Below are 15415 nucleotides of genomic sequence, written 5' to 3'. Positions count from 1 at the left end.
TATAAGTAGTTTTGTGTTAATAAAGGATTGCAAGATAATTACATTAATAGAGTTAATACCAAGGTAAAATTAGAGACTAAGCTATTCCTAAGGACAGAATAGATGAGTACTGAAAAATGTCAAACATTAAAGTTGGATCTCGGCCAGGTGTGGCCATTCACAGCTGTAGTCCCAGCACTTTGGGAGGCCAAGGCAAGTGGATAGCTTGAACCCAGGAGTTCAAGACCAGCCTGGACAACATGGCAAAACCACATGTCACCAAAAATAAATACAAAAAAAAAAAAAATAGCCGGGAGTGGCAGCATGCACCTGTAGTCCCAGCTACTCAGGAGGCTGAGGTGGGAAGATCACCTGAGCCCAGTGAGGTTGAGGCTACAGTGAGCCATGATCATGCCACTGCACTCCAGTCAGAGTGACAGAGCAAGACCCTGTCTCAACAAAAGAGTCTTTTCACAGCTAAGCCAAGGTCAGTTTTACAACGACTTTTAATTTTTTGCCTGAACTGCTCTCTCCTACCTGACACTAATATTCAAATAGAAACAAAAACACATTCCAATTCCATATCAAAACCCACATTGAAATGATCTTCAATTTACTTGCCACATAGCCATATCTATTTGACTCAGATCCAGCAATAGTGCAACAGTGATGAAGGATCAAGAGATTGTTTGGATTACCCCTTTTCCAATCCCCAATTCCTTATGTTGATTTGGATAAAACATGGATATGCCACCCACCAAATATAGTGGCAGGATTCCAAGCTGGAGGCCGCTGCCTGTACATTTGCAGATATCTGCCCCACCCTCACCTACTTCTCTTCAGAATTAGAGAAGAAGTTTTCCTACTCAAGATGTTCCCCCTCTTCAATCTGTAGGCATGTCAAAAGGTCCCCGACATTGACTATTCAATGAATCATTAAATAGTCAATGGTTTCTTGCATACTCCCCTAGTTACTACCCTCCTTATTCTTTTTCTCTTCATACCTTATTTGTTTTTATGTCTTGCACATTCTAGGAAATCAATAACTTTTCCTTAACTAATCAATGTTTATAAGTTATGAAGGATAGGAAATTTTTATTATCAAACCATAGAACCATATCTCACCTGTAGTAGCTGTAACTCAGTAAGTGAATATAAAACTAAACATTATTATAAAATAGGTTTTCTTCTTAACAAATAATTCATCCTTAGGAGAGAGTATGCAAAACACTGACTAGGAGAAATTTGCTACTTTATTATTGATTTGAAAAATCACACCATGTGTGATGTATGAAAATTTATCTATAAGAAATTTAGTGTTATTTGTGAAGAACAAATAATACAGGGTACTAACAGAATTGCATGTATTATTAGCAGATTACATATGACATAACAAATGTGTGTGGAGTGGAGGGAGAGGGATAAAATGAGAGAGCAAGTGAGAAAGGATACCCACACATACTGGATTATCTTGAACAGGAAAAAGAAGTCTGTGGTCAGAGTATGTAGACCCAAGAAGGTTACTATCCTTGGTATGTCTCAGTTGCCTTTTAAAAATCCTAACTTATAATGTTTTTGTGAAATCACGTGATATAATACACATGTAAAGAATTTACCCAGTGTCTGGCCTTGGACTGTCTCTGAAACCTGAAAGCTAATATTTAAAGTATTGCTCATTTTATCTGAGAGGCCTGTATCTGCTATGCATTAATGCAAACTAGATTAAGGAGATTTTTCACTTATTTTCATACCTCTTCATGTAGTTCCCTCCAACGAGAATTAAATGTCTCAAGTTCCTCATTGATCAGCTCATCCATTACTCCACCATCTGTTAGGGTCTGTGCCAATATGCGAATCTGATTTGGGTTATCTTCTGAATGTTGCATCAAATTTTCAAGTGACTGAAACACATTTGCAATAATTACTATTTCTCTTTTCTTCCTAAATACATTGAATTATCACACAATGCTCAGTATCTTCTGATTTACATATAATTAAGTCATAATCAATCTAAAGCAAATTTTAATTAGGATTAAAAACACCAAGGAGCATTTTTGCTTCAAAAAATAGGATGTCATTCTACAGGAATCTTCATGGGATTATGACAGTGTTGTGGACTGAGAACTTAAAACTTGATTCACAACCACCTTTTTCCTTGATGTCCCCTAACTCTAAAACCTGAAGAGGTAAAACACTAAATTTCTCACCTTCTTTGATAGCTAGTGGTGTCCAAGTGACACAATTTTGAAAAGGAGTACTCTCTCAAGAAGAATCCTTTTGCCCTTCCTACTTTTTTGCACATGCATGGCCTGGAGGTGTAACAATTATCTTTGCACGGGGAGGCTATGACTCTGAGTGTGAGGTCCTTCACGCTCAGGAATAGAGAGCGGAAACAGAGTGCCTACTCGCCTCATAATATGGCTGAACCATCCTCATCCCTGGGTAACTTCCCTTCACTATTCTTTTTGTGGTGAGAAAAGATTATTTTGTGAGCTTAAGCCATTGTCTGATTTTCTGTTATGTATATCCCAATAATACCCATCTCCTATCCTGCTGAAAATTAACAAAGTTGCCTGGCTAGATAATATGATGAAAGTGAATCTCAGTGTCAAATGCAGGCATGCTGGAAAACAAGGGATTTAATTTCATCTTACTGGACCTCAAACATATCTGTAGAATAAACGATGGGCATATGTTTTAACACATTTATTAAATATTCTGTTTTCCTTGTTTTAAAGAAATGAAAATGTTCCAACACATATTTATAATTTTTCCTGTTTATGCATTTTTCTTGAATTTTGAGCAACCTCAATATATTTTCCTATTAAGTTTCAAGAAAATAAAAATATAGAGACTTCCTAAATACATTCATATTTAAAACATCACCATAACCTGTAAAATACTTAAAAAGCCATCAAATTCTTGAGCAGAACAATGAAATTGTTAATAATTTTCCTTATAATTTGTATTCCTTACTATTTTTAACAAATCTTAATTTTGTAAATATTTATTTGCAAAATGGATGTAAATTATTTTAATGGATACTTTATTTTATAAGACGTAACGAAGTATATACCTTGCTAAATTTTTTTAAAGGTGGATAAAAAGCAAGAAAGCAAAATTAAGGGATCAGTTATAAATATCTTGAGTTGCAAGAAAACCTAGAAGTCATGCAGTTTTTCTATCCTTGATTCATGGTGATCTAGCCCTTTTCACTCAAAATGTCCTCCTGGATGAGCATCAGCAATACTACCAAAGAACCAATTTTATGTATGTGTTTGTTTATTTTTTCAGTGTGGAATCTCCTTTATTGGCTCCATTATCTGAATTAGGAACAATCAGAAATTATGACCACAAGATAGGAATAAAAGATAAGAGCACTTGCAATCCTCCTCCTCCCTGCTTGTCTGTGTTGTGGGCATTGTGAGGGCCTTACCTAAAATAGTAAATAGTAATGGTAAAGTTTTTTTCCCCCATCTTTTCTAAATACTCTTGATTATGGCTTCAAATTTTCTCTCTTTCCTTAACATTCATTTTTGAACATGCCCTAGTTTTTCATTGCATCACTTAAACTGTGATATCAAGAATTCAGCATGATGCTCCATGTACAATTTGACAACTTCATAGGATAACAACATCATATCTTCTGTTCTGGCCACTGTCCTTTTATTAATGTGCTGTAAGTTTACTGCATCTTTTCTAGAACATGTAACACATTGTTGATTCACAAGAAATGTTTGGTCAATTAACTTCTCTGAATATGACAAATTTATAGTCATGATTAGTCAAATAGGGCCAAAATTAAAGCCCACTGAAGACCTCATTTATTGTACTTTAATACCTTTGCAGGTTTTATAATTTTCTTTCGAGAATTAGGAAGTTGAATAAAATGATCCATAGGTGTCTGCTCTGATGTCCTAGGATTACAATTCTATTCTGTCTAAAGAAATATTTTACATTTTCTTCACATCTTGAATAACTTATGCTCCTTATTTTATAGATTTACACAGGGGCTATACTACTTATAGCTTTATGTACATATACTATTCTAAAACAACATGTTCATTACATATAGATAAGTCAAAAGTACACTAAAATGCATACAGCTTGAATGACTCAATGTCAGAAGTTAAAATAAGTCAAAGTTTATAAATGCAAACTCATTTAAAATTTAATTATTAAAAGTCTCCAAAGTAAAACTTAAAAGTGTAGTTACATTTTATGAATATTTTAAAGATATATTTCCAATATTAAAGCATATCCATTTAATAACTCAAAACATTCTGTAAGGTGTAAATTTGTGATTTTAAGTAAGTATAAAATATGTTCCAATTCAATACATGCAGCTTTTAAACTGGAAATAATGTTTCATATTATCATCCTGATTAGCCCTAAAGCAGTGATATTGTTTATTCACACTGTCTTTGCAGGTTTGTGGTAGATTTAATTAAGTAAAGTATCTATGTAGAACTTAGTGATATAATAAAGGCAAATTTTCTCTGTAAGAGGTTATTTAAACCCTTTGCAAAATCTTGTGACCTAGAAGGTTCTTAGGGGGAACAAAGGCTTTGTCCAAAGTACCAATGCTGAGTGATAACACAGTAATTATACTCTCTTGGGTTGTTTTCTTTGGATTTGTCTTTTATTTGGTATTTGACCTCTTTTAATAATGCATATAAATTATCATTATTTGGTTTAATTTACAACTTACATGTAGCACCTCAGAGATTTCCTCAGCTCCGCCAGGAATGTTTTCAGTGGTTTTAAGTTTAAATTCAACTTCATTTAGCCACTTATTTGCTTTCTCCAAGTATGACAATAACTCATGCCAACATGCCCAAACTTCCTGAGAAAGAAATATATATCACAGATTAAATATTATGGTAGAAAAGTAAATGCGAAACTTTGCCATTTCATTTTTTAAAACTTCTGAAAACAAAACACTTTATATTTTTCACCTTTACTTTGTAGCAGATAATTTAAAATGCAGCTAGTCATTTTGATCATCTAATACCTCTATAATTAAAAGTCATTAAGAAAACATTTTATTACATGAATAATGGACGAATTCAAAATACAGTAATTTACTTTTTAAAACAAAAATATGCACCAACATTGCAGTCTGGGAAATAGAAAAATAAAAGCATATGTAAAAGCATATATGTAAATCTAACTCCCTCACACATCACTGTTACCAGTATTCTGTGACCTCCTCTGAAATTTAACATATATAATTTGATAGTTAAAATTTAAATGAGTTTAACTATAGCACTCTTTTCACTAAACACTATATCATACAATTTTCTCTATTACTAAGAAGACATATTTTTAATGAAAATCTAAGACTTCATTAAAGTGGCTCTTAGTTTAGCAATATACATTTATTAGACTACTTTTAGTTTTGTTTGCTATTATAAATTTATGGTAAACATCATCATGAATATGGACTATTTTTCCACTTTCTTATTATTTCCTTGAGGTATGTTATGAGAAATATTAGTACTAATTCAAAGGCTTGATTATTTTAAATGGCCATTGATTTGTATTATGAAACTGATTTATATACAGAAGTACTCATAAAAAAGCAGAACTTGAAAATTTCTACAAGAAAATATAGAAGAAAATATCTCTGACTTTGGCATAGAGAAGAGCATCTTAAGTAAGACATCTTGTAAAAAACTGACCATAAAAGAGATGAATATATTTGACTACATTAAAATTAGAACCTTCTATTCATCAAAGGACACCATCAAGTAATTGAAAAACAGCCTCAAACTCGAAGAAAACAATTGCAACATTTGTAACACATAAGAATATGAAAAATAATCCCAGTAAGTCAAATAAAAGATGAATAACCCAATCGATAATGAAAAGAAGACCTGAACCAAAATCTTAAAGAGAAATATGTATATACAATAAACATGAAGATATGTTCAACCTCATCAGTAATCAAGGACATGTAGGCCAGGATTACAATGAGATACCACGTTGATTGACACAAATGAGAAGTTTGACAATTCCATGTGTGACAGAAGATATACATCAACAAAAATTTGTATTTACTGTTGGTGGATGTGTGTACTGGAATGACCATTTCGGAAAACAATTTGTTATTCTAAGTAAGGTGAACATTCACATACCCATCAAGACAACAACTCCACTTTTTGATATACGTATCCTCAGAGAAACTTTTTACCATGGATAACAAGACTGTTACAACAATGATCATTTCAGCACTTTTTCTAGTAATAAAAAAAAAAAAAAAAGGAAATAATGTCCACTGCAAGGAGAATGGAAAAATACACTATTATCTTTTAACAAGGAATACAGATACGACAATGAAAAACTTAATCAAAAAGAACCATAAGAATGAATCTCAGACACAAATATGTTGGTTGAAAAGACCAAGTCCTAAAAAAAACTATGTTATAGTTTACCATTACTGTAATAATGAAATTAAGCACAATTGTTTTTTCATTCATATGTGTGTGGATTTTTTTAAACAACGGAATAACAAAGGGAGCTGTCTACATGGTGATTATGTCTATTGGGGAAAAGATAGAATAATGCAAGAGAGGGTAAGAATATAAAAATGGTCATATTCTGTGAGCTTTGTAATTGTAACTACTGGACGAACCTATTAAGTACAGTAAGTACAATGGAGCAATCATCAACACTTACCACCATCTGCCCCCGTCTCACTAACTACCACCAAAACTAAAGGCTTGAAAGGAAGATTTATTTTAGGAGGATCTAAACAATTAATCAAATTTCCCCAAGTTCTCTTTGTTCATAGCCCTCAAAACGACAGAGTATTAGATCTCTATCTGATGAAAAGTATCAGTCTCACCCGCCTGGCAAATGTACCAACCTTTTATACTTGCTTGGTATCTTACGTACAGTTTATTGCAAAAAGTGAAATTAAGTATTTTGCTTTAAAAGGTGATAGAAATCTTAAATCTGGGTCATTTCCAGCTCCTGCTGGACTACAGGCTGTCTTCATTCTGGGCAAAGATCCCAGTGGGAAAATATAAATATCTTCTTAAATACCTGAGGGTACCTTAGAGCTTTGAAGACAAGAAGGCATGATTGGTAATGTGTCTTATTAACTTTGGTGCAGATTGAGGTAATGAACTACCTTGCTGATTTAACCGTCAGAATGGATGGCCTCTTCTGTCCTCAATGCATCTGAAGGACACAGCTGGAGAGGCTGAATGTACCAGCTTTACAGGTCACCTTTGCAAAATAAAATATAGTCTTGAAGCCCGAATTGGAGCTAAAAGCCACTTAGAATAACTGCTAAGCTTAACAGTTTGGAACTTAAAATTACTTTGAAATCACAGAATTCAAAGTGGTTTTGAAGGAAAGTACAAATAAAAAAGTAAAGTTCTGTTCAAAATAGTAGATGGAGCTGATGAGGTAACCCCCCAATGTATCCTATTTCAGTTATATCAAAATGCATGTTAAAAATATAAAGGAAACATTTTTAATTCATAGCTGATCTGTAACACATGTATATAAAACCTCAGGTGTCAGAAAAGGAAAAAGAGGGAAATGAAAGTAGAGAGTAGAAAATCAAGCTTATAAAAATACTGGCATATCAGAACAGGGTATATGCCATCAAAGCTAGGGCATTTAACACTAACTCGAGATGGGAAATGAGGCACGCCAGGGAGATTGGAAAGAATGAAGCAGTGTGCCACCTATCCTGTAAAGAAGTAGTAGAACTGCTTGCTGCAGAGATGAGTTCAATTCCTGGATATCCTTGTTAACTTTCTGTCTCGTTGATCTGTCTAATGTTGACAGTGGAGTGTTGAAGTCTCCCATTATTATCGTATGGGAGTCTAAGTCTCTCTGTAAGTCTCTAAGGACTTGCTTTATGAATCTGGGTGCTCCTGTATTGGGTGCATATATATTTAGGATAGTTAGCTCTTCCTGTTGAATTGATCCCTTTACCATTATGTAATGGCCTTCTTTGTCTCTTTTGATCTTTGATGGTTTAAAGTCTGTTTTATCAGAGACTAGTATTGCAACCCCTGCTTTTTTTTGTTCTCCATTTGCTTGTAAAAAGAAATAAATAAATGAGGTCTGTTATCAAATAAATATGGGAAATAAAGAAATGTATTAAATAAATTTAAACAGACAAAATACTAATCACCATTGCCAGTCTCAACAGAAGGTATCATTTTCTAAGCATATTTGATCAGGGCATCCTGATTTGCAAAGTATGTTGAAAATCTAATGCTCTGCCAACAGACAGCGGGAAATGTTATCTTTAGGGGATTTAGAAGGAGAACTTGCTGTAAGCTAAAGGGGTCAACAAAGACTTCATATAAGAATTACTATCTACACTGGGCCCAGAAAGATATATAGGATTAAAATATCATAAGGAGACGAGGTATTAGTGAAAAGGCCATTCCAGTCACGAAGACAAAGGAAAAATATACCTCCAATAAAATGAGAATAATGAGTGATTTAAATTACATGGGACATAAGAAGCATGAAAATTGAGTTGCAGAAAAGATTTAGCAAGGATGCTAAACTTTCATAAAGTAGGTTTTGGTGTACCAAAAACCTTGGGAGTTTCATTGTTAGTAAATGGACAAGATAACCATATATCTGTGTTCACTCAGGACTTTACAAGTTTACATATGTTGATCAGAGTTAAATCCAGTATGGCAACTGTGCAAATCAAAAGACTGCAGTTTGGATAATTATATACTCACTAGGTAATTTTTCAAGTTCTTATCTTTCAGACGTAGATAATAAATATGTACAAATTAAAAAAAAAAAAAAAGAAGAAGTAGTAGAACATGCCTAGCCATTGGAATATCGTGATTTATCAAAGAAGCCATTTTGGGGGGATTTTTGGCTGAAAAATAAAGATCCACCCATAACAAATGGAAACTTAACCTTGTATCACACATGAGGGCAGAGCATAAATTCTCTACAATCCTGGTGGCAACACTACAAAAACTCAACAGCTCAGAGCAAAAAAAAAGAAAAGAAAAAAGAAAAAAACAAAAAAAAGTTCCAGTAAAGGCAATTCGTACTATAGATGAGCTTGCAAACAAACAAACAAACAAACAAAAAAAACCTTACAAACCACATGGGGAAATTCACTTCCATTAGAGGGAGTCATTAGTTGTAACAAATATGGTAGAATCCATACCTTATGACATGAAGATAACAGAACAATTTTAGAGAATTGTACAATAAATATTCTTAGAGTCATGGTGTATGTTTCCCATAGAGTTTATTTACTTGAGATTGGCAACTGGAATTCACATCTAAGAAATAAAAGGGCTTGGTTGCCTATATTTCATTTTGGGAGACCATCTCTTTCTTGTTTGCACAAGCCCTAGTTTAAACAGAGAGGGCTAATGGGGAGGACATTTGAGGGAGGTGAGGAGAAGAGAGTTTGAATAGTTAGGCAATTCTTCTTTCTCAGCCTTTTATGGGGATAGATAGGGTAAATTCATCTGAATCATTTTATTTACAGGATCTAAAACAAAACCACTCATCTACTGGGTGGAAGGGGTGGTTGGTATGCATTTCCTGTTAAGCTGTTGGTATGGCCAAGAAGGAATCAAAAACAACTCTTTCAAATTTCTCATTCCTGAAAGGTATGGAGTATGGGTACTTCCAGTGCCCACAGGCTCTGAGTTGAGATATGGTAGGTAAATTAGACTTCAGGGCATCACTAAAGCATTGGTAAAAAAGATATAATATTCAAGAGCATTTTGTTTAAAGCAGTTGACAAGTGTCACCTTGAAATTCTTGTTAAACACTACGAGGTACTATAAATGCCTAAGAGATCTTTTTCGGGGGGTTCAAAGCTCATAAGAATAAGGCCCATTTGGATCCTCAACAGAATAAATCAAGTCTATAGAGAATGATCCAGGTCAGTGGTGATAACATATAGAAAAGGGACAACAGACTAGGCATTACAGATGTGTGTGGGTTTTAACAAAAGGGAACAGCAATTGTGGGCAGCCAAAATAAGGACATTCATATGAAGAGAGTATTTTTCCCTCTTCATCTTCCCTTATATCAACAGTAGATCCATATCCAGAAACTAGGTTGGAGGAGGACCCTGTGAGACTATTTATTCTCATTCCTGCCTCTATATAAATTGCTGAAGCAACAGATTAATCTAAACTTGTGATATATTTGAATACGTTGATACTTAAATTTAAATTAAATTTTAATAACTAAAAGTGAATAAAAAGTAATGAGATCAGAAAGAAATATTGTTTAAGCAGCCAACTACCAGGCAGAAAGTGAAATTTGACAGAGTTAGGTGTAGTTATTGAAAAAATAAGACTGTTTCATGTTTATTACTCATTAAGTTGAAACGTCTCAAACAGATAGTATGTGTTTAAGTTGTTTAAAGGAATACATAGAATTAACTACACAAAAGAAGAAAGTCATAATAAAGAACATATTTGTGAAACAACTCAATAAAATACTGACAAATGGAAAATATGTTTTTTAAAAAATATACACACACACACATAAATATAGATAGATAAATATATATACAGATAAAGATGAGAATATTCCTCTATTGAAGGATAAATTATGCCATAGGCAGCTGAAGAGAGAATTTGAGAGTTGGAAGACAGATTTTAGAAAACTATCCAAAACTGAGCAGATAGAGATAAGAATATAGATAATATTAAAGGGAAACCAGTAACTGGAATATAGGAAGGGGATACTCTTAATAGCTATAAGAAAGTTTTCCCTTAGGAAGGAATGAAGAGATTGGGAAAAAGAAATCTTCACAAAGATAATGCAGAACCACTAAAGAAACAATGCATCTGTTCTAGTTAACACACCAAGTGACAAAGTATAAATGAAAGCAAATTTACACATAGACAAAGTTGAATGAAACTGTAGAAGACAAAATAGGGTGAAACTGCAGAGCATATACAACAAAGAGAAAATTTAAAGGTACCAGAGAAAATGATAAAGAAACAATAACTTGACAGATTTTTTTTTTTTTTTTTTTTCTTGAGACCGAGTCTCGCGCTGTCGCCCAGGCTGGAGTGCAGTGGCGCAATCTCGGCTCACTGCAAGCTCCGCCTCCCGGGTTCACGCCATTCTCTATTTCAGAAGAAAAATAGTATTTTCAGTGTTGTTAAAAACAAAACAAAACAAAACAAAACAAACAAACAAAAAAAACCTCTCCTCACATAATTACCTGCTCAACTACATCATTATCCAATACTCTGGGCAACATAAAGTCATTTTCAATATGAAAAATCTGAACATATTTGCTACTCACACTCAAGGAAAGAGCAAGAAAGAAACTGAACACAGAAGCAAAGGGAAGAACAAAAGGCAAAACTGGTCACAAAAATTGGGAAAATAGCATCGGTAAATCTAATATATGAAATAGTTAAAACAATATCAGCAGCAACAGCAATTATATGGACTAATTTGGGGGAAATAAGGTGAAAATGAAATACGAGGCAACAATAATGTGGAAAATGGAAGAGGTAGGTTCAGAGTTAAACCATGCTAATGTTTCCACCATATTATTGTTAGAGAGGTATAGAGAAATATTTATAAGATAAAATAAAGTATATATTCCAAACCAGTGGAAAAGGAATAAAATGGAACTAAATAATTTGATAACTTCAATACAAATAGGGAATGTTAGAAATGTCATTATAGATGAGAAGGAAATGGAAAAATAATCCAATAATTGGTCTTGAAAATTGTGTTATTAATATAAAAACTTAAAAAAATCCCTTTGGAAAACATACTTCAATATAAATTTCTAATGAATCACAGAGTATCATTTAAATGAACAACATGAATAATAGGGAACAATGATGCTTATTTAAGGACATTAAGAACATAAGAAAGTAATAGTAGGTGTTTTATTTAAATATTGACAGAAAGCATTTCCTGGGTACAAAAAATCCCTCCCTATTGTAACATGTTAGTGAATTAATTGAGTTTTTCTTGAGACATGTACAGTGCCATCATACCCTTTCCTTTCCCATTCTTTGTTATATTTTATATAGCACTGACATAACACTAATACATGAGATACGTCTTTATATACTCAGAAACCATGATATTTCCTGACATATAGAAGCCACTTTTCAAGAGTCTGAGGAGTGAATTGAATTTAAAAGAAAAGAATAGGGAAAAGTAAAGAAGAGTTTAGAACTGACAATGGAGAAACTCAGATCACATTTTACAATTAGAAAATTATAATACTGTATTGGGAATATATGGGGTACTTTAGCAACAAATACATTTTAAAATATTTTTAAAGGTGTACTTTATTAATGATCTGAATTGTGTCTGTCTTTAAATCTCAAACACTCAACAGATGAAGCAAACTAAATAATGTTTTTCAAAAGTAAAGGGGTACCTGAACACCTTATTAACTATATTCACAAAAATAACTCAGTCTGTGTGAAGGAAGGGGGATTAAAGTTCAACTCATATGCAATGTCTGGCAGCATCAGTATTTGTAGTGGATAAAGTTTTGTGCCCCTTGGTGCAGTATTTTCATAAGAAAGGTCATAGCTTATTTTTGATGCAATTACATGGCAATCATTTGAGACACCTGCTTTATCTAAATTCAGATAAGCATAATCTAGACAGTAAGGTATCCATAAAAGTTAAAGCAGAACTTGTGATAATAAATAAACATAATGCAAAACATCAAAAAATATAGAGCTGGTTAGGTAACATGTCTAACAAAGAACTCTATGGGGCACAGACATTACTAAAGACGGTTATAGTAAAAATATACTTCTCTACAGAATGCTTTTCCTCTAAGATACTTAAATAAGTTTATGTACATACAAATACAGGAAAAAATAAAGATCATTGTCTATAAATCTGGAGAAAATGTATTTATAGGATTTTATGACCTAATAATAATAGAAATGAGAATTAGAAGCATAGCTACTCACATATATTGAGTACTGGGCTAAGTACTTTAAAGGGAATAGCTCATTTAATTTTCTCAACTTATGAATTATGTATTATGTCCATTTTACAGACTGGAAACAGGTTTATACAAGTTAAGCAAATGGCCTAAAGTCATACAACTTATAAGTGCCTGCATGAGGAATTCAGGCCAAAGTTGTTTTACGCTAGAATCCATGTTCTTAACCACTATGCCTCCTATATGACCATGTATTGACATATAATTGATAAAGACAAAGAAAAGCAACTGACTTCCAAAGTCTTGCATTTCCCATTCAGCCTAGTGCAGAGCCACTGGTAGTTGGTAGTTAGAGTCTCAAGTTCCTTTTTTAAGGCCTCTTGTGCTACAGGTGGAGCTTGAGCTATGACACTATTTACAGACTCAGTAAGGAGTTTCACTTTCGCTTCTTTTTGTTGGGCCTCTTCTTTAGCTCTCTGAAAAGTAAAGAATGCTCTGTTAATAGCAAGAAAATAACTTTACATCCAAAATGCATTTATATGTATCATATAATTTCTTCCTCACAACATCCCAGTTAGAATGAGATTTACAAAAATAAATCTCATATGGACTCCAGTCTCTTCCATAAAGTTTTTAGTTGAAATTGGAAAGTTAAAGAAATAAATTTTTATGAAAATACAACAGATCTTTAACAAGAATAGATTGAAAAGTAGTCTTCATGGGAGTATGCATTTGTGGTCAAATATATACACATCGATATAAATACAATTGTTTGGAAAAGGCAAAAAGCAAATATTTCGATATTAACTAGGTTAAAAAATATCTGGCAGTCTAGAATCAAAATCACTTATAAATTACTTGGATGAACAATATTGAAACCATCACAAATATCATTTAAGTCAAAGGATACTTAACATAGAAAGGTCCCCTTAATGCTATATTTAGGAACATATTTTGATAAAAGAAAGTTTTGTTCAAGAATTGAAAACACATGAGAGAAAGAGAAATCCAAAAGGAGCCCCTGATATCAGAAGCTGGCCTGATACCCAGATATTCCTTGGTCTTCTCCAGTGGAAAATACACTGTTTCACAGAATTTCTACATTGGAAAAGGCCACTTTGTTACCATAATGGATCAAGACCACGACAAGATCATTCCATAATCATGTCTGAATCCAGACAAAAACATCAACATTACCGAAACCACAAAATGCCCAACTCTCCCCTATCCTGGTTAATATGAATGAATGCTGCTTCTTTATCAATTACAACTTTAGCCTCATTCTGGTCTTCTCTCCTTCTGGACAAGATACCATACTCATAGAGCTATCCCCACACACTAATGACAAACAATCCAAAGTAAAGCTTTTAAACCCACCTTCAAATCTCCTAACACAGCACAACTCCTACAAAGTTTTTTTTTTTTGTTTGTTTGTTTTTTCATCCTCACATACCCCCCGGCCTCCATGTTGTGTATTCTCTCTCACTGCAAAAAGTAATGAACCCAAGTTGTTCAGCTACAAGAGAGTTGGTGGTGGTCTTTGGTTGGGAGCCATTTACACTCCTTAACTTCAAATGTGTACATGTATTTTAGACACATACACACATACACACTGTATCTTTAGTCTGTGTTCCTCCAGGAGTCAAACCTGACATTAGCTTTCAAATGTAAGTAGTTTATATACATGTTCCATGTGAAAGAAATTCTGGTAGCTGAATGGGGAATTGAGACAAGAAAGGGAAGAGAGATCCATATGGGCATACTTATTAATCACTGTTAATGACTGGAGTTTAATCCTGTTAGAAAGTCCTGAGAAATATAAGCCTGCGGGTTATCCCGTTCAGGGGTGCAGGAATTGGGGTATTATTTCCGAATCATCTTCCCTAATTGTTGAAGGCTGTTGGGGAAATGTTAATTTCCCAGTACTTGCAAGCCTACCACACAAGTGCAAAAGTGGGATTCAGTGGTCACAGAAAGCCCTCGAGTAAACAAACACAGGTTCTATAATGCAGAAGTTGGGCCTGAGTAGTGGTCAAGGTAAGGGCTTATGGGCAGGTTATGGGTAAGGTCAGCTATAAAATGCCTTTGTATGTGTCAACATAATCATCCTACTCCTTTGGATTTAGCCCTACAATTCCTTAAAATTGTGCATTATGTCAGAAAATGCAAATTGTTTTGCCTAAAGAATGTTTACCTTCACCGATTTTAATTGATTGAAATCTTTAGTTTAATATTCTAAATAAACCAGCTTTTTGGCATCACTGAGCATAGAGTTTGTTTTCACACAAATTGTATTTTGACTTTAGTAATTACAGTATAATCAACAAGTTTGATTACCATTCATCATTTAATATGTGCTACCGTGTTCTGTGCCAGCCATGTGATAAGTGCTACCTCATTAGATCTTTAACCAAACCTTCTCAGATGTGTTTTGTTATCTCTATATTGGACACCAGAAAACTGAGGTTCAGAGAGTTTAAGGAAATAATCCTCAGAGTTACATCCTTTCTTTCTCAT

The 15415-nt window shown here is 33.6% G+C and overlaps 1 protein-coding gene across 1 annotated transcript in view; it reads right to left on the bottom strand.

Moving 5' to 3' along the window:
* The window catches only part of DMD (dystrophin), a 2174064-nt gene that overhangs the window by 1375021 nt on the left and 783628 nt on the right, over window positions 1-15415 (bottom strand). Inside the window, exons 27-29 of the mRNA XM_031660704.1 lie at window positions 13192-13374; window positions 4691-4825; window positions 1731-1880 (exon numbers count right to left, since the gene is read on the bottom strand). Coding sequence (XP_031516564.1) covers window positions 1731-1880; window positions 4691-4825; window positions 13192-13374 — 468 coding nt within the window. The remainder of the gene's footprint in view (window positions 1-1730; window positions 1881-4690; window positions 4826-13191; window positions 13375-15415) is intronic.

The sequence above is a fragment of the Papio anubis genome, chromosome X (genome assembly GCF_008728515.1).
Source record: "Papio anubis isolate 15944 chromosome X, Panubis1.0, whole genome shotgun sequence".
NCBI lineage: Eukaryota > Metazoa > Chordata > Mammalia > Primates > Cercopithecidae > Papio > Papio anubis.
This window is presented reverse-complemented; position numbering and strand designations above follow the sequence as displayed.